The following is a 23,839-nucleotide window of genomic DNA, read 5'->3' on the forward strand; positions in this document are numbered from 1 at the left end:
AGAATTAAGTTTCTCATCACCTCTCAAGATCAGAGAAAGGATGAAGGGATGTGAAAGAGCCTATAATTCCAGGGAGTATCCATGCTGCATCTTTCTCACATACCAGATGTTTCAAACATGTTTGGGAGAAAGAAGTTCTCTCAATTCTAAGACCTTGGGGAAGCAGCAAGAGCATCCAGAATGATTTTACTTTCTTTCTGTGTTTTTTGAGCCTCTGTGGTTTTTTTCATCTGGGGGAGAGGGAGTGTGTTGGATAGTGACTCCGACTGGGCCTTAGCCCGCTCAAGTGCTCCAGGGTCCCAGCATTCAGAAGTCAATAAATAATTGCAGAGGAAGCAAAAAGACAACTTCCCTAAGAAAAAAGGTTTTCTGTGAGCAAGGACAGAAAAACAAAGGCAGATTCCTTGCCAAATGACTTGGTTACCCACTTAGAACCTTTAGATGTGACCCTGGAATTTAGAAGCACAGTAGGCAGGGAAGTTTAAGAGGATTGTGGACTTTCCCTGCCAAAGAGACCTTGATCAGCAAAGGCCTGGCTAAGTCCTAACATGGCTGACCTGTCTTTGCAAAGGTGTCTCCCGAGAAGACTTGGTTGATGTGAGCGAAGCAGAGATCCAAACAAGCCTTCCACTCAGAGTATCTTTCCCTGGCAGAGTGAGGCCCAGAAAAAGGAGCAATTGTGGCAGAGTTCCCCACCCCCCATTTCTTGAGAGGAACTCCTTGCAGATGGAATGCTATGACAGGGGATGGAGGAACAAGAGAGAAGACTGGAGCGTTATTCCATTCCAGAAGAAAAGCCTGGAAACTCTTGTTCCTCTAAGGGAGGAGGGTTGGAAGATAATGCTCACTGCTGCCCTCAAAGCAGCTTTTAAAAGCAAGGATTACATTCAGTAGGATGGGAGAATAGCAGCAATGTTCTGTTTGGGTACCAGAGACTCTGGCATAAAGATGGTAGGGGCATAGTCAAGTCCTGGAGTGCCTTGAAAAAGTGTGAACTACCTTTGGTATTTGCAGGAAGAGATGCAAATCCTGAATGTCTGAGTAGAGGCAGAATACGGGGGGGTGGGGTGGGGGAATAAAAAAATAAGCCTTCCCAAAATGTTTGTGGACTCTCAGCACAGATTTTAGACAAAATTTCTCATCATACCTACTGTGGATATAGCTATCATCTATCAAGTGTTTATTAGGACAATCAAATCAGCCTGGTAGAGAAGTGACCCAACAAAGTTACAGGACAAGAAAATATACACAAAAGGAACTCAACACTCTGCTCAGCAGGCTAATGCTTAAAAGGTGTGAAACTGTCTCAGGATGGGTAATATTCCTACCTGTACCAAGTGTTTAGTGAATGAGCTACTTATTTCTAGGTGTTGTTCTATTAAGTTTAACATTTAAAGGTAACAATTTTAAAAAGTGCTTCCAGACACCAGAAAGTTAGATCGAAATGTAATATATTATTTCTCAAATTTTAACCAGCTAGCAGAGTTTCCCTTGCTAGATTACTCTTCCTTCTTTATTACCTTCCCCAAATTAAACCACTCTTCTGACCTCACTCATTTTTTCCCCTTAAAATAGACTAACATTTTTCCTGGCTGAGACACTTTAAACATACAGAAACAAGAAGAGGGGAGGATAATAAAGGAGAATTAACAGTAACTAGGGTTGAACCACTGGGTTGTGCTGTATGCAGTCTATGAAAACTGGAAAGAAACTTTCATCTATCACAAAACCATTTCAGTGAGAAATTCTCATGGGGAGTTGCATGAAAATTCCTTGAAAGCCAGTTAGCTATGCATCCAACCCTGTTTCGCGTGAGTTCTAGTTTGGACAATATTGTGCCTTCTGAAAATTAGAGGAAGTTGCAATGCTTTTACTAGTTCAGTGTACACAAGCACTATCACATAGCTCATCTATGACACTGGAAAGGACAGACCCTCCTAAAAATGCTGTAGCCAAAGGACAGAGACCAGCTTAATAATGTTAGTGAGTTATAGAACACACAATCCAAACCCTCCCAACATCAGACTACATACATGCCATAGAACAAATGCTCTCACATACTTGCTCCACACTGCACAATAAAGGAGCATGAAATGTCAACCACCACAAGTATAGCAAAGCACTTTTGTACTAGTTTATATGAGACAATAGCTGTTGACATAAAATAACTTACTGCCAACCTACTTTTCATTATTTACTACTCCAATCATCTAACTGTACAAGTCACACATCACTAAGCAAAAGGAAAAAGAGCTAAGAAATTCAAGTACTGCTTGCTGAAGTTAATGCACTACTCAGTTTTTAAAAACCTGTACAACCATCAATCTGTAACCAGCTTGTTTTAAACAGACCTATCCACCAATACGTCAAAATATGACAGGTTTCTGTCATGAGCAGCATGCCACAATATTTACACTCTTACATGTGCCTCCCTAGAATTAACTCTCAGGGTAGTGGGAGTCAAGATTGAGGCCAAGTGTTAATGCAAAATGGGGTTAAAGAGATTTAAAATTGAATGCATCCCCTTTGATACACCCTTTTGTTTCAGCCATCTGTTTATATGCAAAAGCAGTTCAGAAGAGGAAACAAAGGAAGGCTCTAAAAAGGTTCGCCAGCAAGTTCTCCATTATCTTTTTCCCTTGCATGCAAGAAAATGACCCTTAGAGGGATGTGGTACATACCTTGAGGGTGAGGTCCACGGTAGCGGGAGAAACTGGAGTTAGGCTGGAGCTCTGTTGTAGAGTCTCCCTCCTAGGGAGGGGAAGGGTGTGGGGCAGGGGCACCTGAAAGGCAGGCAACACACATCACATTCTAACTAAGTCTACTACAAAAGCCCCTTAAGAGCAAAAGCTCAAGCAGTGCTAATAAATTAAATTTTCTTCAAGGCTTGAGCTTTTGGCAGGGATGTTTTGACAAACTAGGATGAAAATTTGGAGGGGAAAGGTCATTTAGTATGTGTTCAGGTAACACCTGTCATCTCTGAGAGTGACTGCAGGCTTATTTGTCCATGCACCAATGCTTTCTGTATAGTTGTGCGATTTAGCCATTTGGGAATTTAGCCCAAAATGTACTTTTAGTTCAATGGGGTACAAAATTCTTCCCAAATCAAGCCTGGCCCTATTAGGATCCAAACTCTGAGATGCAACTTCTACCAAAAAAAAAAAGAAAAAAGAAAAAAAAGAAACTATGTTCTTCAAAAAGTCACAGGACCACAAAATAAGCAAAACTATACCTGGCAACTAATGCTTGCATATGGCTATTTCTAGTTTCCTAGCTCTCTTTCAACAGGACTCTCATACAAAGGCAAGTTTAGGAGAAAGAATGCAAATTTGACAAAATGCAATCAATTGTTGCACAAGAAAAAGCTAATGATGGATTTACTCAAGGTCCTAAACGCAAGGTCTGAGAAAATGTTGCTATGATCCTTGCTATAGTAATAGTCTCTTACTCCTGTCTATCACCAACTCTTAGTTTATGCACAGAGCATACAGACCTGCCACTAAGGTGACCCGACAGCAAGTGTGAAAAATTGGGATGGGGTGGGGGTAATAGGAGCCTATATAAGAAAAAGACCCAAAAATCAGGACTGTCCCTATAAAATCCGGACATCTGGTCACCCTAGCTGCCACAGAATGAGATTAATCTCAAAATACATGTAATGAAACTTTGAAACTAGACAAAGCACAAATCTCTGTTGTTGCTCGGAGACCATATTTCCTGTGTGTGGATCCAACTCTACCAGGCAACAATGCAATACACCAAAATCAGCAGGACCAAGGAATTACAAAACAAAGTATCATACTTTGCCTAGGATTTGAGTCTACCACTAACAAATAGCACAAAAAATGTCACAGCATTTGAACGGAAGAGGTGCGCAGGAGTAGCTACAAACAACATTGCCACAAAAATGCATCAAGGATGTTATCACTAAATCCATTTAATAGGAATACATTTTATTTTAAATTGTAAGCTCTCTTGGGAGAGATGTAGGAGTAGGACCTGTCACAATTCCCCCAAATCCAGTCAACTCTGAGCTAGTTATATTTGCATTGTTCAAACTAGCAGAATCACAAGGTCCAGGTTCCTACTCTGACAGAGAACCACCAAGTTCAAGACACATTTGAAGTCACTATGAGTCATGCACTATTTGGTACTCTCTCTCACCATGTAAGAAAAACTAATACAGACGACAAATCCACAAAGCCAGTATTGCTGGTTTTGTGGGAAGTACTTCAAGCATTATGATTGAATTCTGCTGTCTACTTTAAATACGCCACTAAATTGGTTCCCTCACATTTGATAGCCACAATTAATTTCAGGATCCAGATCAAAATAATTCTTTTAAAACAAGTCTTTTGGGGACTTCCCTTCGCTTATCTTACAGACTCCACCTCTAACTACTACTACAGGCCTCTTCTTTCCCTTAGTCTCACAAATGCTGTTGAGGGTAACTTCTCTGTAATTCCTGCTATCTGGAACAGTCGTCCTGAATCTTGACACCATCTCTTTTCAAGTATCCTCTAAAAATATCTTTACTTTACATAGGCTTCCAAATTTTTCGTTGTTTTAAAAACAAGAAACACCATGTAACACATAAAGAACTCAGAGACAGACACTAACCAAACTGAAGTTATTATTATTATTTTTTTTTTTACAGTGGAATTACACAATGAACACCTGGTTAACATAATGGAAACCATACTAATAGCTAACTGAATGCAACATTGTGTGCTTTTAAAAAGGAAGACAAGAGTATAAATACATTTTCCCTGTTCTAGGTCAAGAGATTCACTACAATAGACTTACATTAGTCACCAAAGTCTCCTCCATTTTTGTACTGCTAGCAGCCACAGTGTTAGGATGAGAAGAAGGTGTAGTGTAGTCTGTCACAGACTCCTGTGAAGAAAAATAAGTCCATTAAAATGAACCCCCTATCTAAACTAGGTTTTCTAGTCTCAGGTGTAGTCTTTTCAGATAGTGGTTTGACTATCTTTTACATAGAAGCAGTTCACCAAGCAGTATGATGACAGAATTTCATCACACATATTAATTTATTTTCTTAGAAGACATGTCCAGCAATTCTCACTGCTGAGTTACTTTGCACTAGAAGAATTTGGGGAAGATTTCAGCTCTGTCAGAGGCAACATATCCCAGGAAAGCCTTGCCCTTAATCATGTATGCGGTCCAGATGATAAATTTTCGAAGCTAAATACAACTTTTAATGGCTTTTAATATTAGGCACATGGCTATAAAACACAGAAGAAAATAGTATAAAATAAGATCAGATGTTTCTTAGGTAAGCATATGAAAGATAAGGCTCTCCAGGTTAAAAAAAGAATGGAGGGGATGAATATGCACTTTTCTCTAAAGGGCTGAGACTTCTTTTCTGAAAAGATGAACAGATGGAGAAATCAAAGTGCACATAAGAAATTTCACTGGTGGCAAGTGGCCAGTGAAAAACTGATCTGGAAATGGCAAGATCTTATCAAGTTTTAAAAAGGTAACTAAGACGTCAACTCAAAGCAAAAATGAAGAATTTTTACTAGCTCATCACAGGATGGAAAACTCCTCGCACTCGTTCCTGAAGTCATATTAAAATTCTTGTATGAGCATTCAAAGCCAACTCTTGGGAATATAAAGACAGGTTTTATGCCCTCTTCCAAACAGCATTTCTGTCTCCATGATTCCTTTTCTAAAGCTATACTACCATACTTAGTGCAACTAGACAGAGTTGTAGAATTAGTCCTTGCAAAAGGATGTTGGGTCTTGTTTGGAACCAAAAGGAAGACCAAATTGCCATTTCTAGGTCTGCTAATTACTATGTGAGATTAACTTTTTAAAAACATCTCGAGTTCAGAAATATTGGGAAAAGGTATAAAGATGATCCTTGGCCCAATACTAGGGGAGAGAGTCAATGGCTATTGTTCCTGGATTCCTTCTGGAAACTACCTCTTATGATTTTTCCATGGATGAGACAAGCTCCCCCTTGGATTTTTCTGCACTGGAAAGTGATTTCATGAAACGGATGAGGATGAAAGTTCCAGTCTTCCTTATCCAGGATCATTCTGCTGTGCTCACCTGCCCTCCTATTTAGGTTTCCCTGCACTAAGATCCAAGGTCCACTTTGAACTAGCTGCTGCTGGGGATTACCAGCATACTGTACATACATCCCCCTTTGTTCAAGAAAGTCGTTGTCCTTAATCCTCATTAGGTGATGACTTCCAGCAGAAACATTTTCAGGGAACAAGCTAGGTTTGTTGCTTGATATTGATCTGAAATTCCTGCTCTGTGTTCTCTGTACTGATATTGGCTTCCAATGGGGTCTCTCCATTAATATCCACTGCCACCACTCCCTGCTAGGGCTGGTGAGGAGAAATAACTTGAATAATATGGTTCAGTTCTTGTCCTTCTCTGGTTGTCAAAGTACATGGAATACATACTTCTGACCACACTCTTCCAAGTACGGTCTCAGGATGCATTAGTCACTGGAGTGGTCACTTGTGGAACCTAATCCGAAGATCCTAGCAGCCTGAACAGAGTGATGTTCTAGCAGGCATTGTAAAGTTAGACACTTTAGATGTCTGCATCTTTTAGAAGTTACTTTGGTTTTAAGAGCCTGCACCAGGCTTCTCATTATCTTCACTCTTACAGGGCTGAACATTGTTTGGGACAAGACTGACACAAGTTGACTTATAGAATTTCACTAGCAGGGTTGTTGTATTTGCCACTTACTAAGTTACAGGTCTTTATGAATTTATGAGGCCTGATTCTTCATATTATGCCAGTGTAATTACACTGAATTAGTAACAGTGAAGATCAAGCCCATTGCCTGCCTATGAAAACAGGTGTATACACCTGCATTCTCAAGGCTGTGATGGTCACTAACAAGATATTGATTAAACCCCCAAGAAGTCAGTCTCTTGACAAGATGTTCTTATTTCAGAAAGAGACTTGAGGAACTTCATCAGGAATGGTGCGAATCAGAATGCAAAAGGTACATGGTCACTAAATCAATGAATGTCAATCTGCCACAGAGATGGCAGGCAGAACTGACAGTAGATGCTTCACATTTAAACTTCTTCCTCGTGAAGCTGTTGAGGCATTTAAAATCTAGGATTTCTATCTACCAACAATTCTTTGGGATTATAAATAAAATTGCACATATGCTTGAATTTGACAATCAAGTATATTTAAATAACCCAATGGAAGTTAAGTGATGGATAGCCTTTAGGATGTTGGCCAAATTCCTAGAATACAAATCAAGTGCCTTAACTACAAGAAACATTCCACAAACTGTGTGTTTAGGCAACACCCCTCTTGTTGGAAGAATTTTTTTTACTGAACTAAAAATTAAAGGTTGCTAGAAACGCAAGGTGGGTGAGGTAAAGTATTTTATTAGACCAACTTGTGTTTGTGAAAAATACAAGCTTTCAAGCTACACAGAGCTCTTCAGGTCTGTGAAAGGTACTCGGTGTCATAGCTAAATACCAGTGGAACAGACTGTTTAGCACAAGTAGCTAACATATTGTAACCTGTCATATTGTAAGAGACAATTTAAGGTGAAGTGGCCAGTTAACACCTCAGCAGTCAGGACAAAAAATGGAGGCTAGCAGGCTAGATTGATCTAATGAGCCATAAATCCAGTGTCTTTATTAAAACCATGATTTTGACTGTCTAGCAAAGTTATGAATTGAAGCTTCCAGGCTTGTCTTCTGACGGTTTTATGCAGGTTCCCTTTGAGGAAGGGGACAGAGACGGAGTGACAGCTGGAGCTGGAATATGGAATAGCCAATTTCACTGCTGGTAAGCTCCCTGTCCTGGGGATGGGAGCCTACTAGAGCCAAGAATCCTGCTTGCAGATGAGACTCCCAGGGCTGCTGCTGCTGTGGTGTGGAGACAGTGGCAGCCCCCAGAATCCTGGCTCCAGCTGGGCACTCGCAGACCGGCTACTGTGTTGTAGGGAACCTGCCAGCCTACACTCCAGCTGTGAGCCCTGTGCTGGGCTGCCAGCTTGGGCTGTCAGCCTCAGCTCGGGCTGCCAGCCTCAGCTCAGGGGGGCTCCAGTTGTGAGCCCCAGGGCGGTGGGGCTCTAGCTGTCAGTGCCCCACTTCAGTCAGTGGAAGCACTCCAGGTGAGGACACGCACAAATGACAGAAGGAGCATAGTGTGGATGTGAAACACTGCTTTAATTACTGCAGATGGCTGTACCTGGACTTAAGTCAACTTAATTTAGTAGGTTTCAGAGTAACAGCCGTGTTAGTCTGTATTCGCAAAAAGAAAAGGAGTGCTTGTGGCACCTTAGAGACTAACCAATTTATTTGAGCATGAGCTTTCGTGAGCTACAGCTCACTTCATCGGATGCATACCGTGGAAACTGCAGCAGACTTTATATACGCAGAGAATATGAAACAATACCTCCTCCCACCCCACTGTCCTGCTGGTAATAGCTTATCTAAAGTGAGCATCAGGTTGGGCCATTTTAGTAGTGCAGCCAAGCCCTAACCCACTAACTGCACTTTTTGTCCTGCAGAGGTGTAAACTGGTCACTTCACCTTAAATGATCTTTTACAATGTGTTAACTATTTACACTATATGCATCTGAGGAAGTGAGCTGTAGCTCACGAAAGCTTATGCTCTAATAAATTGGTTAGTCTCTAAGGTGCCACAAGTACTCCTTTTCTATTTACACTAAACCATCTGTTCCACCTTTTATTTAGCTATAATTAAGGCTACATTTATGTCACAGAACCATTCCAGAGACCTCCCTGACATTCTCTGCTTCAGCCCCAGGGGTTGCAGGACTCTGGAGCTGGCAGCCAGTGGGGCCCTGGCAGGGTTCCAGTGACAGGCAACAGCAGGGACAAGCAGCCCTTTGCAAAGTTCCAGCAACAGACTCCTGAGGGGGCCCTCTCGAGGGTTCCAGCAATGGGCGACAGCCTTGCGGGGGGAGGGAGAATACCTTGGGTGAGTGGCTGGGGGTGTCCAGTTTTCTCTTTGGGATATATGGTCACCCTGCAGCTTCCAGCTGCCATAGTGGTGGGGGAAACCATGGAGCCGCAGTAGCAAGAGTAACAGCCAGGTCATGGCTTCTGTGTATTTTTGTTTATTACCTGTGACATGTCCATGACTTTTACTAAAAATAACCATGACAAAATCTTAGCCTTAGCTAAGACGACACAGAGTACCTTCTCCAGATCCAAAGAAGCTGTGCAGCTCAAAAGGTTGTCTCTTTCACCAACAGAAGTTGGTCCAATAAAATATATTGCCTCACCCACCTTGTCTCTCTAATATCCTGGGACCAACAAGGTTACAACACTAAAAGCAAAAGTTCAAAGGTTGTCTTTGAGGCTAAAAAAATACTTCTCTTGGCTCTACATGATTGTCTTGAACTACAAAAGGCTAAGGATGTTATTAATATTTATTAATGTTATACTGAAGAAACCAATAAAATAATTTCTATTTATCTAAATAAAATTCCAAAGCAGTATCAAGAAAAAATGAGAAGTATATGTGCAAGCTTTCTTTTAACTTGTATGGGCAATCAGAAGTTGAAACAGAGGGGCCAACTTTCCCAGCTACCCTAAGTTGCCTAAAAGGAGGAGAATGTTGTACAAAGCTGAGATGAATCTAGAAGACGAGAGACAGAGAAGAGTTGGCACTGAGAAGAGAACCTGCTGTGAATGAAAAGGCTGGTTTAAAGCTACATTATGTATTATCTGAAAAGAAGTTTGATTTGTTTCTGTCTTGAGGTGATTGTCCAAGCCAAGGAGGTTGTTAAATGCTCATCCATTTTAGGCTGCAAATGAAGCAATTTCCCAGGCCTATTGGGACATTTTAGCTTCTTTTAAAGAGCTAGCTTCCATTAACTACAAGTCAGTACCAGGTGGATTCCATTACTTTCAAAACTGGTAGGACTGATCTTGTTGACTGTACCTATGAATTGCAAGATGTGGTTTACATACCATTTTAATGATTTCTGGGGGAGGTGGAGAGGCCAGTGTGGTTTGTTTATTTAGATTTAGAAGACAGCAAGAGTGGTCTCACCATAGAAACATAAAACTGTTGAAACAAATGAGATGCAGCAGCAACTCCAAAAAGCAAGTCTCTTCTCATATTATATGGATCATCATCATCCTGACGTTCTATATTTATAATGCAAAGAGCATGACTAAACAACATGGGTGCTCTCATTATGGAGCTTTTTTTGAATGGGTGAAGTACTCTGCTCTGCGGTTCTGGAGTTGCAGACAAAGTATACTTGACTGTTGCAACCTGACTTAGAGGGAAAACTCACCATCCTCTTACATGAGCAGTAGGGTTTTTTTTTGTTTGTTTTTAAGAGACTGCTCACTGTGTTTCGCTTAAACACTTTAAAATCACTTGTTTGAAAATTTACTTTTAATGCTATCTAAAATTAATACAACAATAGAGGAAAACTTTCCCCCTATTTTTCATTTGGTTATACTTGTGCATTTTAGAGAACTGTATAGCCATCATCTGTTTTTCCTTGTACAGTCCATTTCACTTTGTCTGGCTGGGTCCTCCAAGGAATAAGGAGAGAAAAACATTTTAAAGACACAAAAATGTGGCTGGAAAACAAAAGCTGGCAGAGGAACTTAGGGACAGGCATGATACCTAAAACTACTTTAAAAACTAGATTTGAAGTTGATGGCGCCACTACCTCAAAGGTGACCTGCAAAGATTTGTGTTTTGCTTTGGTAATGTTTTAAAAAAAGCCTGAAAGTTTCTCTTCTAAATACAGTTTTCCTGCTTGGTTTTATACTCAAAATTAAAGATTTGTCTACCTGTTTTTCATGGAGGACTCTATGGGTGACTTGAGAACACAATTATGACATCACAATAATGAGTGAAATTTGAACAACTGAGAGGGCAAGGAATATTTAGGTAAACTGTAGAAAACACTGTTTTGTTAACACCTATTTAACTCAAACAGCTGGGAGAAAAGATCTGTGTGAACATTTCAGCTAAGGGCTGGGATAGCTCCCATTTCAGCACTCTGGTCCTTTAAGCTTCCTGCAGACACCAGACTTGATACTCCTGATAGCTTCAACTTACGTTTAAAAAAACTTAAAAGAACAATCCCACCCTTTCAAGTCTTCTTTATACTTAATAAAGGAGCCAAAATATCACAAAAACCAATTTTTCCCTTTGTGGGTTGCCTGTAACTTCTTGGGATTAGGGAGAGGACAAAAGGATGTCAATGTATGCTGCTAGTGCTATTATATCCAGGGCCTTCCTTTTGGGTAGTCAGCTGAGGCATCTTTCCCATTCTGAATGCTTCCTGGGAAGAGTCAGGCAAAGATGATTATGTTCTCCTTGCCCTGATAGGCCTCAATGGGATGCTCTGGTCCTAGAACAAGAGGTTACAAAAAACCCATTGGGCTCTGACAATAAAAGGAACTAGGCCCAAGCCAGGATGTACAAAGTAAGATGCAGTCATGGTCTCCCCTGCCAGTCACCAAAAATACTACTTCAGCACCTCAGAGGTTACACTTTTCATCTTATCAGTTTTTGGTGGGCTTAAGACATTTAAGTCTGCTGGTTCAGGGAAGCCAATACACAGATACAGACAAGATTAAAAACAGCAGCACCCACTATTTACTCAAACTCACCAACACACCTTAAAACAAACTTTCCACTGCTGGCAACAGGAGAAACATTCATTAGGCTAGAACAGAGATTTCAGAGACTACCTCTTCTCCATGGCAGAGGTTATGTACCACCCCTCATGTCTCTCAAGAGTGAATCTTTCCAAGGATGTGCAGCCTCCAATAACTGCTCTGCAGATTGCTTCTAGTTCACTGGAGAGCATGTGGCAACTCAGCTTAAAGGATCACAGATATGCTCTCAGTTTTTTTTAAGTTGTTTCGGCTAACTATTTAAACAACATTCTTGGAGTCACTAGTATCTCAGATTCCTCAGCATATCAAGTACAATGTCACTGCTAGCAACAGAGCAATACTTCCAGCTCAAGATTGACTATCTGCAGGCAACTGAGACAGAACATTACAAACTGGAAGTCCCGAGTCATTAAATTGTCTTGCCAGCGGGTGGTATGTGCCCACCTTCTACTGAAACAACCACCAGTTCCTATTTAAAATGTCCACTTCCCCACCTCCAGTTGATAAGGAGCTTAATTTCTGCAGTCGCGTTCTCAATCTTTGTGCTCAATCTTGCACTGGCTGTGTGCTGGGCTAGTCCTTTGGTGTAAATTCAAGTAATCTGTAGGCCGCTTTAAAGTTAAACTGGATTCAACAGACCTCAGAGGAGCTATCACAACAGCAGAGGATCACTGGGAAGCCTTGGTTATTCCTACCCCTCCCCCCAATTTTGTGCTGTCAGTACAGCATAGCTAAGGATCAGGACTGAAAGCAAGCAAAGTAGAGGTCTTCCTGTTAAGTGTTATTACAAAAGGTCTCCATAAAATCAAAGAGCAATCTGCAGAGAATGTACAGTGAAGCTTAAGTGTCTTCACCATGTTCCAGCAATTTTCAAAAGCACTGAAGTCTCATTGAACTCAATAGGATTTGGACATCTAAATTCTTTACGTGCTTTTGAAAATGTTTCCATACCAAAGCTTATCTTGAAGCTTGATATATGCTGTTTCCTTTGCTGTGATACTCAAACTTGCAAACTGAGTCTCCCTCCAACATTTGGTACAGCTCTCTGATGATGGTTGACCACCTTGCTCTTGTGTAACTTGGATACACTCAGTGCCTGATTTGAAGTTCAAGGCTTCTGCCTACTCCAACCTCTTTGGTGCTATTCCCCACAGACCAGAACCTAGGGCTCAGAGCACAGACTTATTTTCTATAGCTTAGTGAGCACTTGTAATCACCGATGAGGCAGTGTAACAGTTTAGAACACGTCAACCACAGTCACATACAGGGCACATGATCCACAGCAGTGTTCTATTTTTAAATATTACTTCCTGAGAACAACTACAGGCAAATGGTTTAACTTTTCAACTCCAATGTTTTGTAAGTTCTTCTATGTAATACTTGAATGATTTCATCAGCAGGCAACTAAATGTCATAGCTGATTCAGACATTAAATGACCAATAATGGGTTACAGTTAATGAAATATCTCTTTTACACACATTGTTCAGTAATGTTCATGAAATGTGCCACTTTTTGTCTTACCTTTGTATTTGTTCCAAACTCTGGAGCAGAGACAGAGATAATTGTTCCTATTTCAGTACTCAGTTCATTTGCGGCTTTGGTTTCTTTTGTCGAAACAGGGTCTGGACTCCTGACAGTGGTGGGACTGGGCTTCTCCTGTCCCTCGGGCTCTCCCTGCTGGGCATCCTTCACCTTTCTGTTCTTTAGCGAACGCTCTTTCCCAATAGGACCAGGTTTATATTCTTTGTTTTCTACTGGACTCAAGTCTGGAAGCTAAATTAGTGTTTTAACTTGTCAGTGTTGGCTGTTTAGTCAAAACATTTTGTTGACATCTACCAAGACTCAAAAAGTCTGTGACCGCTGCTTGAGGGTGTAAACAGTATGTCTGGGTTTTTTTTGTTTTAAATAAAAGGAAGGTTAGTCTAGTTAGAGATGTTAATCTGGCACCAGATGAGTATCACACGTCTCTTAAAAGCACTAATTACCAGCAGGAAGCCAAAGATCTAAGCAGAGCTACTATGGGTGCTATATTAAATGGCATAGGATTAAATAGTCAGTCTAAAGATTAAAAGTGACCTGCAAAGAAGAAAAAATTGCACTAGTGAACTTTAATATACACTGTCTAAAGAGAGCCCCAAAGGTTTTTTCTAGCAATGTTGAACGGATTTTTTTTAGCTTTAGTAGTATCAGGAATATTGAGTCTTCTGTTTTTGCTGGAGCCCTAAAAAGCTGGAGGTGGAGGATTCTCAGCCCTAAGTTGAAGAGACACTGGGGTATGGATGTTTGCCAGTCATTTCCTCCACAGTTTTGTTTGCACTAAAAGGGTTTTAAACACAAACTCAAATTTGCAAGTGTTTCCCTGTCTTCTTTTGCAGGAGTGGTGGCTGCAATGGTATATGGCTATATTATCATCAATGTTTTTAAATGTAAAGTTGATTTCTCTATAACTGTGTGGAGGGAGAGCGCTGAGGGGTTTCTGGGAGTCTGTGGCCACAAAGGAAGAAAAAGTTTAACACCGTGCCATGACACTCAGAAGATACTCCCTTCTTCATAGATGGTGACACCCCCAGAGGGTAGACTGCTTGAAGCAGTTCAGTGGCTACTACTGTGAGGCAGCAGGAGCAGCATAATGTCTCTTTAAAGCTAGTGGGCTAGGGTAGGCAGCGCAGCCCTCAATGCATTAATGGAGGCTAAGGGTGGGCAGGGGAGAGACTGGCAGTTTCTCTCTCACCACAAGTACTTCATGACAAGGAATGAGGAGGTTAATTGCTCCAGAGACAGGTAAAGGAAACCCTTCTTTACAGGTCTGTCTGCTGGGGAGGCCCCTAAATGGAGACAAAAACAACTCCTACCCAGAGAGTTTGCACCTGTAGGGCTCAAAAGCTGTTGAGAAAGGAGGGGGAAATGTGTTGGCTAGAGTAGCCACTTAGGTTCATCACTCCTACAGCAGACAGTTCTGCCTCACCCTTCCTCTCCTCTCCCATCTCATCCCCAAGCACACTACATTGCAGTATAGTTAAAGCAGTACAACCTTCTAGTGAAGAGAAGTCCTAAACATCTAAGACTTAACTAAAAAGTTTGCATTTAATTTTACTGAAAATCTCTTCCCCCATCAATAGCTCACTTAATTCTCTTGTCTTATGAGGTTATAGTCCTACCAGGAAAAACAAAGTAGATAAGACCTGATATTTGTAAAGTAGAAACAAGCAGAAAAAACAGACTATCTATGCAATCTGTATACTTGATGAAAACGTGGCATTTTTTTACCTTTGCAGATCACCTTTACGTAACTCCAATATAAGTGATTTGACACACATACAATATACGCATGTTCTTAATGCAAGACTGAGTTCAGTTATATTTTATAAGGTTGTTGATTACTAATGTATTTTCATCAAGTCAATTATATGAACATTTAGTCTGAGTAGTCCTCTGCTGCTATTAACATTAATTATGCAAATGTCACTGGATTACAGGCTGTCAGTGTAACAGTTATCAAAACTATGCTGGCTCTTTAACAAGTAGATGCACTCTAATGACCTTCAATTTTCTAAGTCATGATGGGGTAAGTAACCAATTTGTCTTCAGAAAAAAACCTAAGGGGTTCCCAGTAGACAAGTGTACTGGGACCACTACTGGGACTCAGGCAACAGGAAGAGGACCTGGGAACTCAGGGCTGGGGTCAGTACCTTAACCACCAACTTATTCCAAAACACTGGAGAGGGTTGCTGCAGTGTGAGAAGCCAGTGTTCTTCCCCTATCCCCCAACTTTTCCTGTCCCCCTATTTCCTACAAGCCTGTGTATTTGATGGTGAGGAAAAGAGGTCAGTACCCATTTGGTTAGCAGACAATCCAGTCAGTCCTATACCACAGGAGTTTTCTCCTCCATCTCCCTCTAGACTGCTAAATATTCCTGTAGGGACAAGCACTTTAGCATGCAACTAGCAAAGGAAGACCAGATAGGGGCTCTAAACATGACAGTATAAATAATGTAATGTCTATACACAATTTTTAAAGGAAAACCAAGATAGGCCATTTATTGTTATAAAAAAAGTGATTTCAGAGACATCCCCACTTTAAAAAAGTAGGTTTGGATGTTCTGAAGGAGGCTTAGATTGCTCAGACAGCATATATTTATAGGTTCTTTCTACATGGCTGATTTGGTAACGGTGTAAACTGATGCACAACATCTTCTCTGACTAACACACAGCGGGAAACGAGGTCTGTCTTATTTGGATTGTACCTGTAACAGTTCCTTTAATTTTTTTCAAGCCACAGTTCTGGTATTTTTCCTTTTGACTGGACTTCTCTGCCACCCAGGAGCCCACTATACAGGCTTCTACTGTTAACTAAAGATCTTCTCCCTTACCTTTTGTGCTTTGATGGGTCCTGCCCGAGGCTGCTTCTGTCTTTGCTCTTTTGGTTCAGGTATTTTGTCAGTGGGCTTCTCTGAAAGCACAGGGCCAACTTCACTGTCACTACCACTAGAAGCTGGGGCTCCAAACTGAATAGTTTCTATTCCAAGCTCGACTCCACTTTCCTGTCCAGGTTTTGTTCCCTAGTTAAGGTATCAACAGCATACATTAAAACTTCAACAAATTCTCAACCAGAATGTTGCCTTAAAATAGGTTTTTACCTTGATTTTAATGTAGTTATATACTTAAGCATACAAAAGTCAGGAAATGGAAGTTAAGCACATGAAAGGCTGGTTAAAATTTGATGCAACCCACATTATCCTCATTTTTAAAAACATTTTTAGTTCTCATTACTTGAGAATGTAAGACCAGAGCCAAATGTAAAAATAGCAGGTTGAAGCTGGTTTTGAGGCAATATCTAGGTTTCTTCTAAGAAATATTTGCTTAGCTACTTGAATTTAATACTAAACAAGCATACACCCTTTCGTTAAAATTTTAATTCTCATAGTATTTATCCTGTTGCTGGCATTAGGGAAAGTTGTAATGACAAACATTTTAGAGAAATTACGTAATTTTTTCAATTTACGAATACTTGTTGCAAAATGCATTTTTAACTTTACTTTTTTAAATTACACAATTAATTTAGTATATTACTTTCTGTTTAAGAAGCTTTACAGATCACCTATGATGTACAGAAAGTAATCACCCTTCATGAATGCATGCGTCACAGCAGAAAAGTTTCTATGGTACAGAATACCAGTGAGAGATGTGTAGAAGCTTTCCTGAAGCTGCTTTATTAAAAGGAATACTGTTGGTTTTAAAAAGTCAGATGTATGAATATTTTTGCTGACAACCTAAGATTACTGGAATAGATTTGATTAAATAAATTGAAGAGCTTCTTGCATTTGAAAATATCTTGTGTATATTCACTTTCTGCTTTGAGTGTGTCAGTCAACAGGAGAAAGAAAAAACATTTAAAAACAGTAAAATGTGGTTGAAACCCATTAATAATTGGATGGACAAGAGGGGGCATGTACTGCACTTGACTACTTTCAATTGTTTTGAAGTTCAGTGTCTCTTTAAAACCAAGTTAATACTTAATTCAAAGGAAGTCAGCAAAAAGATTGAGAAGAGTTGTCTCATCTGCTGGAGCTATTAAGGTCAGTCTATTTACAGACTTACTGTTTTATATTGCGATAGATATCTTGGACAAGTATCTAGAGAACTACAGGAAAGGTAGATATGCAATTTTCAGGAAGCATATCTATTGTCCCTTTTTTGGGAATATGAAAATATGGCCTATGGATGAAAGAAACCTTAAAAGTACGACAATATCAAGGGAATCTGTATATTATCTTGCTGACTATGAGCCACAGACAAGTATGCATAGAGCAGCTAAACAAAATATTTTGAAGTGTTTTAACTCAAATTAAGCTTACGTTTAATTTTTTTTCTGAAAAATCAGCTATATTTATCCAATTGCTAAGTTACAACTGGTAAATCTGAGGCTGTTTAACAAATTCTAGTCAAGTTAGCTACTGAGAGTTGAATCTTAAAGCATTTGCTAAACTAGAACTCCATAATCAAACGAACAAGTTAACTGCTGCAAGTTTATTGGTTTAAGTTTTATAATTCTAAACTATGAAGTTTACAAGTTTTTCTAATTACTAACACTGTCTCAATAAGCATTTTTGCTGTAACTGCTCTCAGTAAGAAATTAGATAATGTCAGTAGCTGGCACTATCTATATTATTCAGTAATTACATCTAGCTAAAGAAAAAACGCAGTTTGAAAACACTGGATAATTGTGACAATCCCCTTGGCAAAAGGTCCCCTGGTTCTTTGCAAACAACTCTTGTCTTAGACCTGATAACATTGCTTACAAGGTATTTGTCCATAAAGGGTAACATATAAGGCCTCTATTGAAAGCTTGCAACTTATTGATGTTCATAATCATGGCATGGTATATGTACCGATAACATCTGAGGAATAATGTAACTATATTGAAGTTTATGTCGTTATGGTCTTAAGGTTAAAAGGAGTCACGCTGGAGTAATATTACTTGGTGACAGCCTATTCATGTAGGATTGGGTTACCACTCCTCCAAAACTTAGCCAGTGATGTAATGCGAGGCTCAATGGTCTAACATTGCCACATCATGGAACAGTCAATAGAAAACCATCATCGGCAACTGCAAACAATCAAAACCACTTGGAGGTGAAAACAACATTGTAACAGACCATGGACTACCCTGCCTATGAATAAAGACAAAAGACTGTTTCAGTATAAGAGTGGGGAGAGGCACTCTGGATCCATTCACTGAGGAGACATCTTAAAGGGGGAGGGGGGAGAGATTTTTCATGAAAGATTGGTTCTTGGAAGCCAGCCAGCTCTACAACAGATGGAACTTTTGGGGAGGAGGGGACCTACTTTATTAAATAGGAAAGCGTAGGTCCCAGTTCACATTTTATGATTTTGTTTTGTATTGTAACCGTTTCCACCACTATCTTATTACTAGTGAAATCTCTATTCTTTCTTAAATAAACCTTTTGTTTCATTATAAGTGTTCTGTACAGTGCTCTCTGCAGTGGTTTAAGTAAAGCTGGTAACTGGAGTACAGAGGATTTTTGTCGGTAACTGGTGTCACAGTCTGGATATCACATGGGAGCACTTTAAGGAAACTTGGAGACTAGGGTGCACCTGCTGTTAATCTGCAAGGAAAGGACAGGGCTGGCATAGCTGAGAGAGGAGAGGAGAGGGCTGGTGGTGATAGGGAACTAAACATTCAGTTACTACAAGACTCCTTCACTCTGGAGGCAGGGGCTAAAAAACAGTTACTCACCTTTGTAACTGTTGTTCTTCGAGATATGTTGTTCATATCCATTCCAATTTAGGTATGTGCGTGCCATGTGCACAGCTGCCAGAGAATTTTTACCCTAGCAACACCTACTGGGTCGGCTGCGGAGACCCCTGGAGTGGCGCCTTCGTATACTTCATATACCCCAGCCAATCCAGCGCCCCCTCAGTTCCTTCTTGCCGGCTACTCTGACAGAGGAGAAGGGGGCAGGTTTGGAATGGATATGAGCAACACATCTCGAAGAACAGTTTAAAAAGGTGAGTAACCATTTTTTCTTCTTCGAGTGCTTGCTCATATCGATTCCAATTTAGGTGAGTCCCAAGCCTTACCTAGGTGGTGGGATCAGAGTGAAGCAAAGTGGATTGTAGGACTGCTCTACCAATCGCTGCGTCGTCTCTTGCTTGACAGACAATGGCATAGTGCAAAGCAAAAGCTTTTACCGAGGACCAACTTATGGCTCTGCAGATCTCCTGGATCGGCACCTGGGCCAAAAAAGCCGCCGATGAGGCCTGGGCCCTTGTGGAGTGAACAGTGAGGGGCAGGGTTGATACACCAGCCAGATCATAGCAAGCAGGGATACAGGACGTGATCCACGAGGAGATCCGCTGAGATGAAACCGGGAGGCCTTTCATCCGGTCTGCCATGGTGATGAAGAGCTGGATCGTCTTCCTGAACGGTTTTGTACGCTCAATGTAGAAGGCAAGGGCCCTACGTACATCAAGGGAGTGCAGCCGCTGTTCCTAGTGACTGGCGTGTGGTTTTGGATTAAAAAACGGAAGAAGTATGTCCTGGTTGATATGGAAGCCCGATACAACCTTCGGAAGAAAGGTCGGATGAGGCCGAAGCTGCACTTTATCTTTATGAAAGATAGTGCAGGGTGGTTCGGAGGTAAGGACTCTGAGCTCGGAGACATGCCGTGCCAACGTGATAGTGACAGAAAAGCTGTTTTCCAGGAGAGGTAGAGGAGGGAGCAGGTGGCCAGTGGCTCGAACAGGGGCCCCACGAGTCTGGAGAGGACCAGGTTAAAATCCCATGCGGGGACTGGCTGTCGAAGCTGTGAGTAGAGGTGGTTCAGGCCCTTGACAATCTCATGGCTGACAGGTTTCTCAAGACAGAGCGGCCATTCACACCCGGGTGAAATGCCGATAGGGCCGCAAGGTGAACTCTGATGGAGCTCTCAAGCTGGATGACAGACTGATGCCAGCCAGGCTTGTAATGGGCAGAGTCGAAGTCTGGCATGCCTTGTCACGTATGTGCAGGAAGCCATGTGGCCGAGAAGACTCAAGCAACTTCTTGCTGGCGAGGTTGGGAAGCTCTGAAGGCTCCAAATAGGGCCACTATAGCCTGGAAACAAGCATCTGGCAGGAGGGCTCGTGCCTGCAGAGAATCCAGAACTGCCCCAATGAATGCTATTCTCTGGGTCAGTTCTAGTGTCAACTTTGCCACACTGAGAAGGAGGCCTAACCGAGGAAACGTGTCCTTGACCAAGCGGAGGTGGGACTGCACCTGTTTTTTGGTGCATCCCTGGATAAACCAGTTGTCGAGGTAAGGGTATACCTGCACCTGCTGACAACGAAGGAAGGCTACCATGACCACCATACATTTGGTAAACACTCGGGGGGCCGTGGAGAGACTGAAGGGAAGGGCCGTGAACTGATAAGGTTCACGGAGGAAGTGTCTGTGTGCCGGATGAATCCACGGAGAAAGCGTCTGTGTGCCGGATGAATCGCTATGTGGAAATACACGTCCTTCATGTCGAGGGCGCCGTACTAGTCTCTAGGAAAGGTATGATTGTGCCCAAGGAGACCATGCGGAATTTCAACTTTACCATGAACTTGTTGAGACCACGCAGGTCCAGAATGGGCCAAAGCCCTCCCTTTGCCTTGCGGATTAGGAAATATCAGGAATAAAACCCCTTACCTCCGTTGGAACCTCCTCAATCACCCCCATGGCGAGGAGCGCCTGAACCTCCCGAATAAGGAGTTGCTTGTGAGAAGGGTCCCTGAAGAGGGACGGGGAAGGAGGGTGGGAAGGAAGAAAATTGGAGAGAGTATCCCGCTTCCACTGTGCGGAGGACCCAGCGGTCTGCACTTATGTGGGAGCAGGCACAGTGGAAGCGGGATAACGATTCAAGAAGGGTCGGGTAGGATCCTGAATGAGGTCCGGTACATTGTCCTCGAGGGTCCCTTCAAAAGGTCTGTTTTGAGCCCGAAGGAGGCTTCGACAGGCCCTGGCCTTGCCTAGACTGGGGGTTGGAGGGCTTCCTCCTGCCATTACCCCCCCGTCTCCTATAAAAATCCTGCCTTGGACGAGGAGGATAGGAGCGTTGTTGTGGCTGCTGGGGTTTGAAGGTTTCCGCTGGGTAGCCGGTGGGTGCATGCCCAGGGACTTCATCATCACCCATGAGTCCTTAAGGTTTCGTAGCCTGGAATCAGTCTTGTCCGAAAACAGGCCCTCTCCATCAAAGGAGAAGTCCTGTAGCATTTGCTGAAGCTTCGGTGGCAGGTTGGAGGCGTGCAGCCAGGAGATACGCCTCATCGCTATCCCCGAGGACAAAGTACATGCGGCAGAATCCACACCATCCAGTGAGGCCTGCAACAAGGTCCATGCCACTGTTTTTCCCTCATCAACCAAGGCCCCAAACTCCTCTCTGGACTCAGGAGGTACTAACTCCTTAAATTTCAGCATGGGGTTCCAGGAGTTAAAATTGTATCGGCTCAGGAGTGCCTGCTGATTAGCGATCCTGAGCTGAAGACCCCCCGAGCAATAAATTTTGCACCCAAACAGATCAAGGCGCTTGGTGTCCTTTGATTTGGGAGCTGGGGCCTGCTGGCCATACCATTCTCTCTCGTTCACCGATGCTACCACTAGTGAACAAGGCTGCGGGTGGGTGAACAAATAATCGTACCCCTTTGAGGGGACAAAGTATTTGCACTCCACTCCCTTAGCAGTCGGTGGGATGGATGCAGGTGTTTGCCAGATTGTTCTGGTGGTGGATTGGATAGTGGATTGGATTGAATAAAGGGTAGGGCTACCCTTGATGGAGCTTCCGCTGACAGAATATTCACCACTGGGTCCTCCACCTCTACCACCTCCTCTGCTTGGAAATTCAGATTACGGGCCACCCTGCGCAGGAAGTCCTGTTGGGCATGGAGGTCTATGGGAGGGGAACCCGAGACTGCAGTGCCTGCCACTGTCTCGTCGGGCGCGGAGGCGGTCACAAGGGGGAGAGGGTCATCTAAGGCCTCTTGGGGAACTGGGCCCAGCTGTCCTGTGCCAGCGACCTCAGGGCCCGGAGCAGGAACCAGCGCTGGAGGAGGTCCTGTAGCAGGAAGAGGAGCCACCAGTCTCCATGCCTCCCGGGGCGGACCGAGTGGCGACAGCCTCTGGCACTTGTGGCTTGGACAGGGCTGAGCGAGAAGCCCCAGACGGAGCACCCTGGGTCTGGTGGTATGCCCAGGGTGTCCAGAATGGCCATTGGGTGGGCCCTTAAGCGGGACCCTGCTCCTGCCAATGCCCAGCCCGACTCCAGGAGGCTATGGTCCATACTGCGGCAGTCCGAGAAGCGCGACCCTGCCTCCGATCCCAAGAAATGGGAAACGGAACGGGAAGGCCACGGTGGTGCCGAGTCATGCTGACGGGGCAATGGTGAACAGCGCCGCAACACTGGGGAGCGGTGCCGGGACCTGGATCTAGACGGTGAGCGGCATCGGGTCCGGGATCTGCTCCTCGACGGTGATTGGTGGGCAAGCAGCACCAGGACCAGTGCCGGGAATCGGAGCGGTGCTGCAAGTATGACCGGTGCCGTGAAAAAGTGCGGTGTCAGGACTGCGAGTGGTGTTGGGAGTGAGAACGGTGCAGAGAACAAGATAGGTGCTGTGGCTCGACCGACGGTGCTGACGGGGAGACAGGGCCAGCTTGCCTCGGGATGGTGCTGCACGTGCAGGTACCAGTGCCTTGGCATGAGGCTGAGGGGATGCTGATGCCATCATGGCGGTAAGGTCCCTTGCAGCCACAAAGGTATCCAGGGTGGACAGCAACTGGACCTCAACCACGCTGTGTACCGGGAAGTCCAGGGGCACTGGACTCAATGGCTCTCCCTCCCAGGGCCGGAGTCAACTGTGCCAAGGCCGTAGACTGGGACGCACCTCCAGAGGCGGTTCCAAGGAGGCTGGCCTCTGTGGGAGTGGGCCAGCCTTTTCCGGTTTCTGGTGCTGCTTCTGGCCAGGAGAGTGGGACCGGTGCCAGGCCGATAATATCGGCTGCAGTGCTAGGGAGTGCCAGTGCCATGGGTCTTGGTCATAGTCCAACCGCGGTGCTGCTCCTACTGCTGCTGCCGGAGCGCTGCGCACCAAGGCGCTCGGTGCTGATCTTTGCACACCACAGGAGGTTGCGGGCTAAGAACTGCCTCCATAAGGAGCTGTTTGAGACGAAAGTCCCGCTCCTTCTTGGTCCGGGGATGAAAATCCTCGCAGATCCTGCACTTGTTTGCTTAATGAAGCTCACCTAGACACTTTAGGCAAGAGTCTGCGGGTCACCCGTTGGCATGGGCTTAGAGCAGGAACCGCAGGGCTTCAATCCCGGAGCTTTGGGCATGAGCCCAATAGAAAATCGGGAAGGAGGGGGAACCCTGTAACCCACTAATACTAACTAACTACAACTATAACTATGAACTACTATAAACTATCAACTATGAACGGTTATAAACTAGAAACTGCAAGTGCTAGGGAGAGGGGAGACCAGCGAAGCAGAACTCCACAGTTCCAGTGACCGTCACAGGCAGTAAAAAGGAACTGAGCGGGCGCTGGGTCAGCTGGCGTATATATCGAGCATCATGAAGGCGCCACTCCAGGGGGCTCCGGAGCCGACCCACCGGGTGTTGCTAGGGGTAAAAATTCTCCGACGGCTGTACACACGGCGTGCG

General features: G+C 43.4%; 1 protein-coding gene across 15 annotated transcripts in view; it reads right to left on the reverse strand.

Moving 5' to 3' along the window:
• Positions 1-23,839, reverse strand: part of PRRC2C (proline rich coiled-coil 2C) — a 115,217-nt gene that overhangs the window by 42,213 nt on the left and 49,165 nt on the right. For 10 of the 15 annotated variants that reach the window (XM_073356343.1, XM_073356347.1, XM_073356338.1 and 7 more), the window contains exons 21-24: positions 16,013-16,201; positions 13,165-13,416; positions 4,807-4,896; positions 2,682-2,783 (exon numbers count right to left, since the gene is read on the reverse strand). In XM_073356343.1, the coding sequence (XP_073212444.1) occupies positions 2,682-2,783; positions 4,807-4,896; positions 13,165-13,416; positions 16,013-16,201 (633 nt within the window). The remainder of the gene's footprint in view (positions 1-2,681; positions 2,784-4,806; positions 4,897-13,164; positions 13,417-16,012; positions 16,202-23,839) is intronic. The other 5 variants (XM_073356352.1, XM_073356346.1, XM_073356348.1 and 2 more) reach the window with 4 other exon arrangements.

This window comes from Lepidochelys kempii, chromosome 8 (genome assembly GCF_965140265.1).
Source record: "Lepidochelys kempii isolate rLepKem1 chromosome 8, rLepKem1.hap2, whole genome shotgun sequence".
NCBI classification, from domain to species: Eukaryota; Metazoa; Chordata; order Testudines; family Cheloniidae; genus Lepidochelys; species Lepidochelys kempii.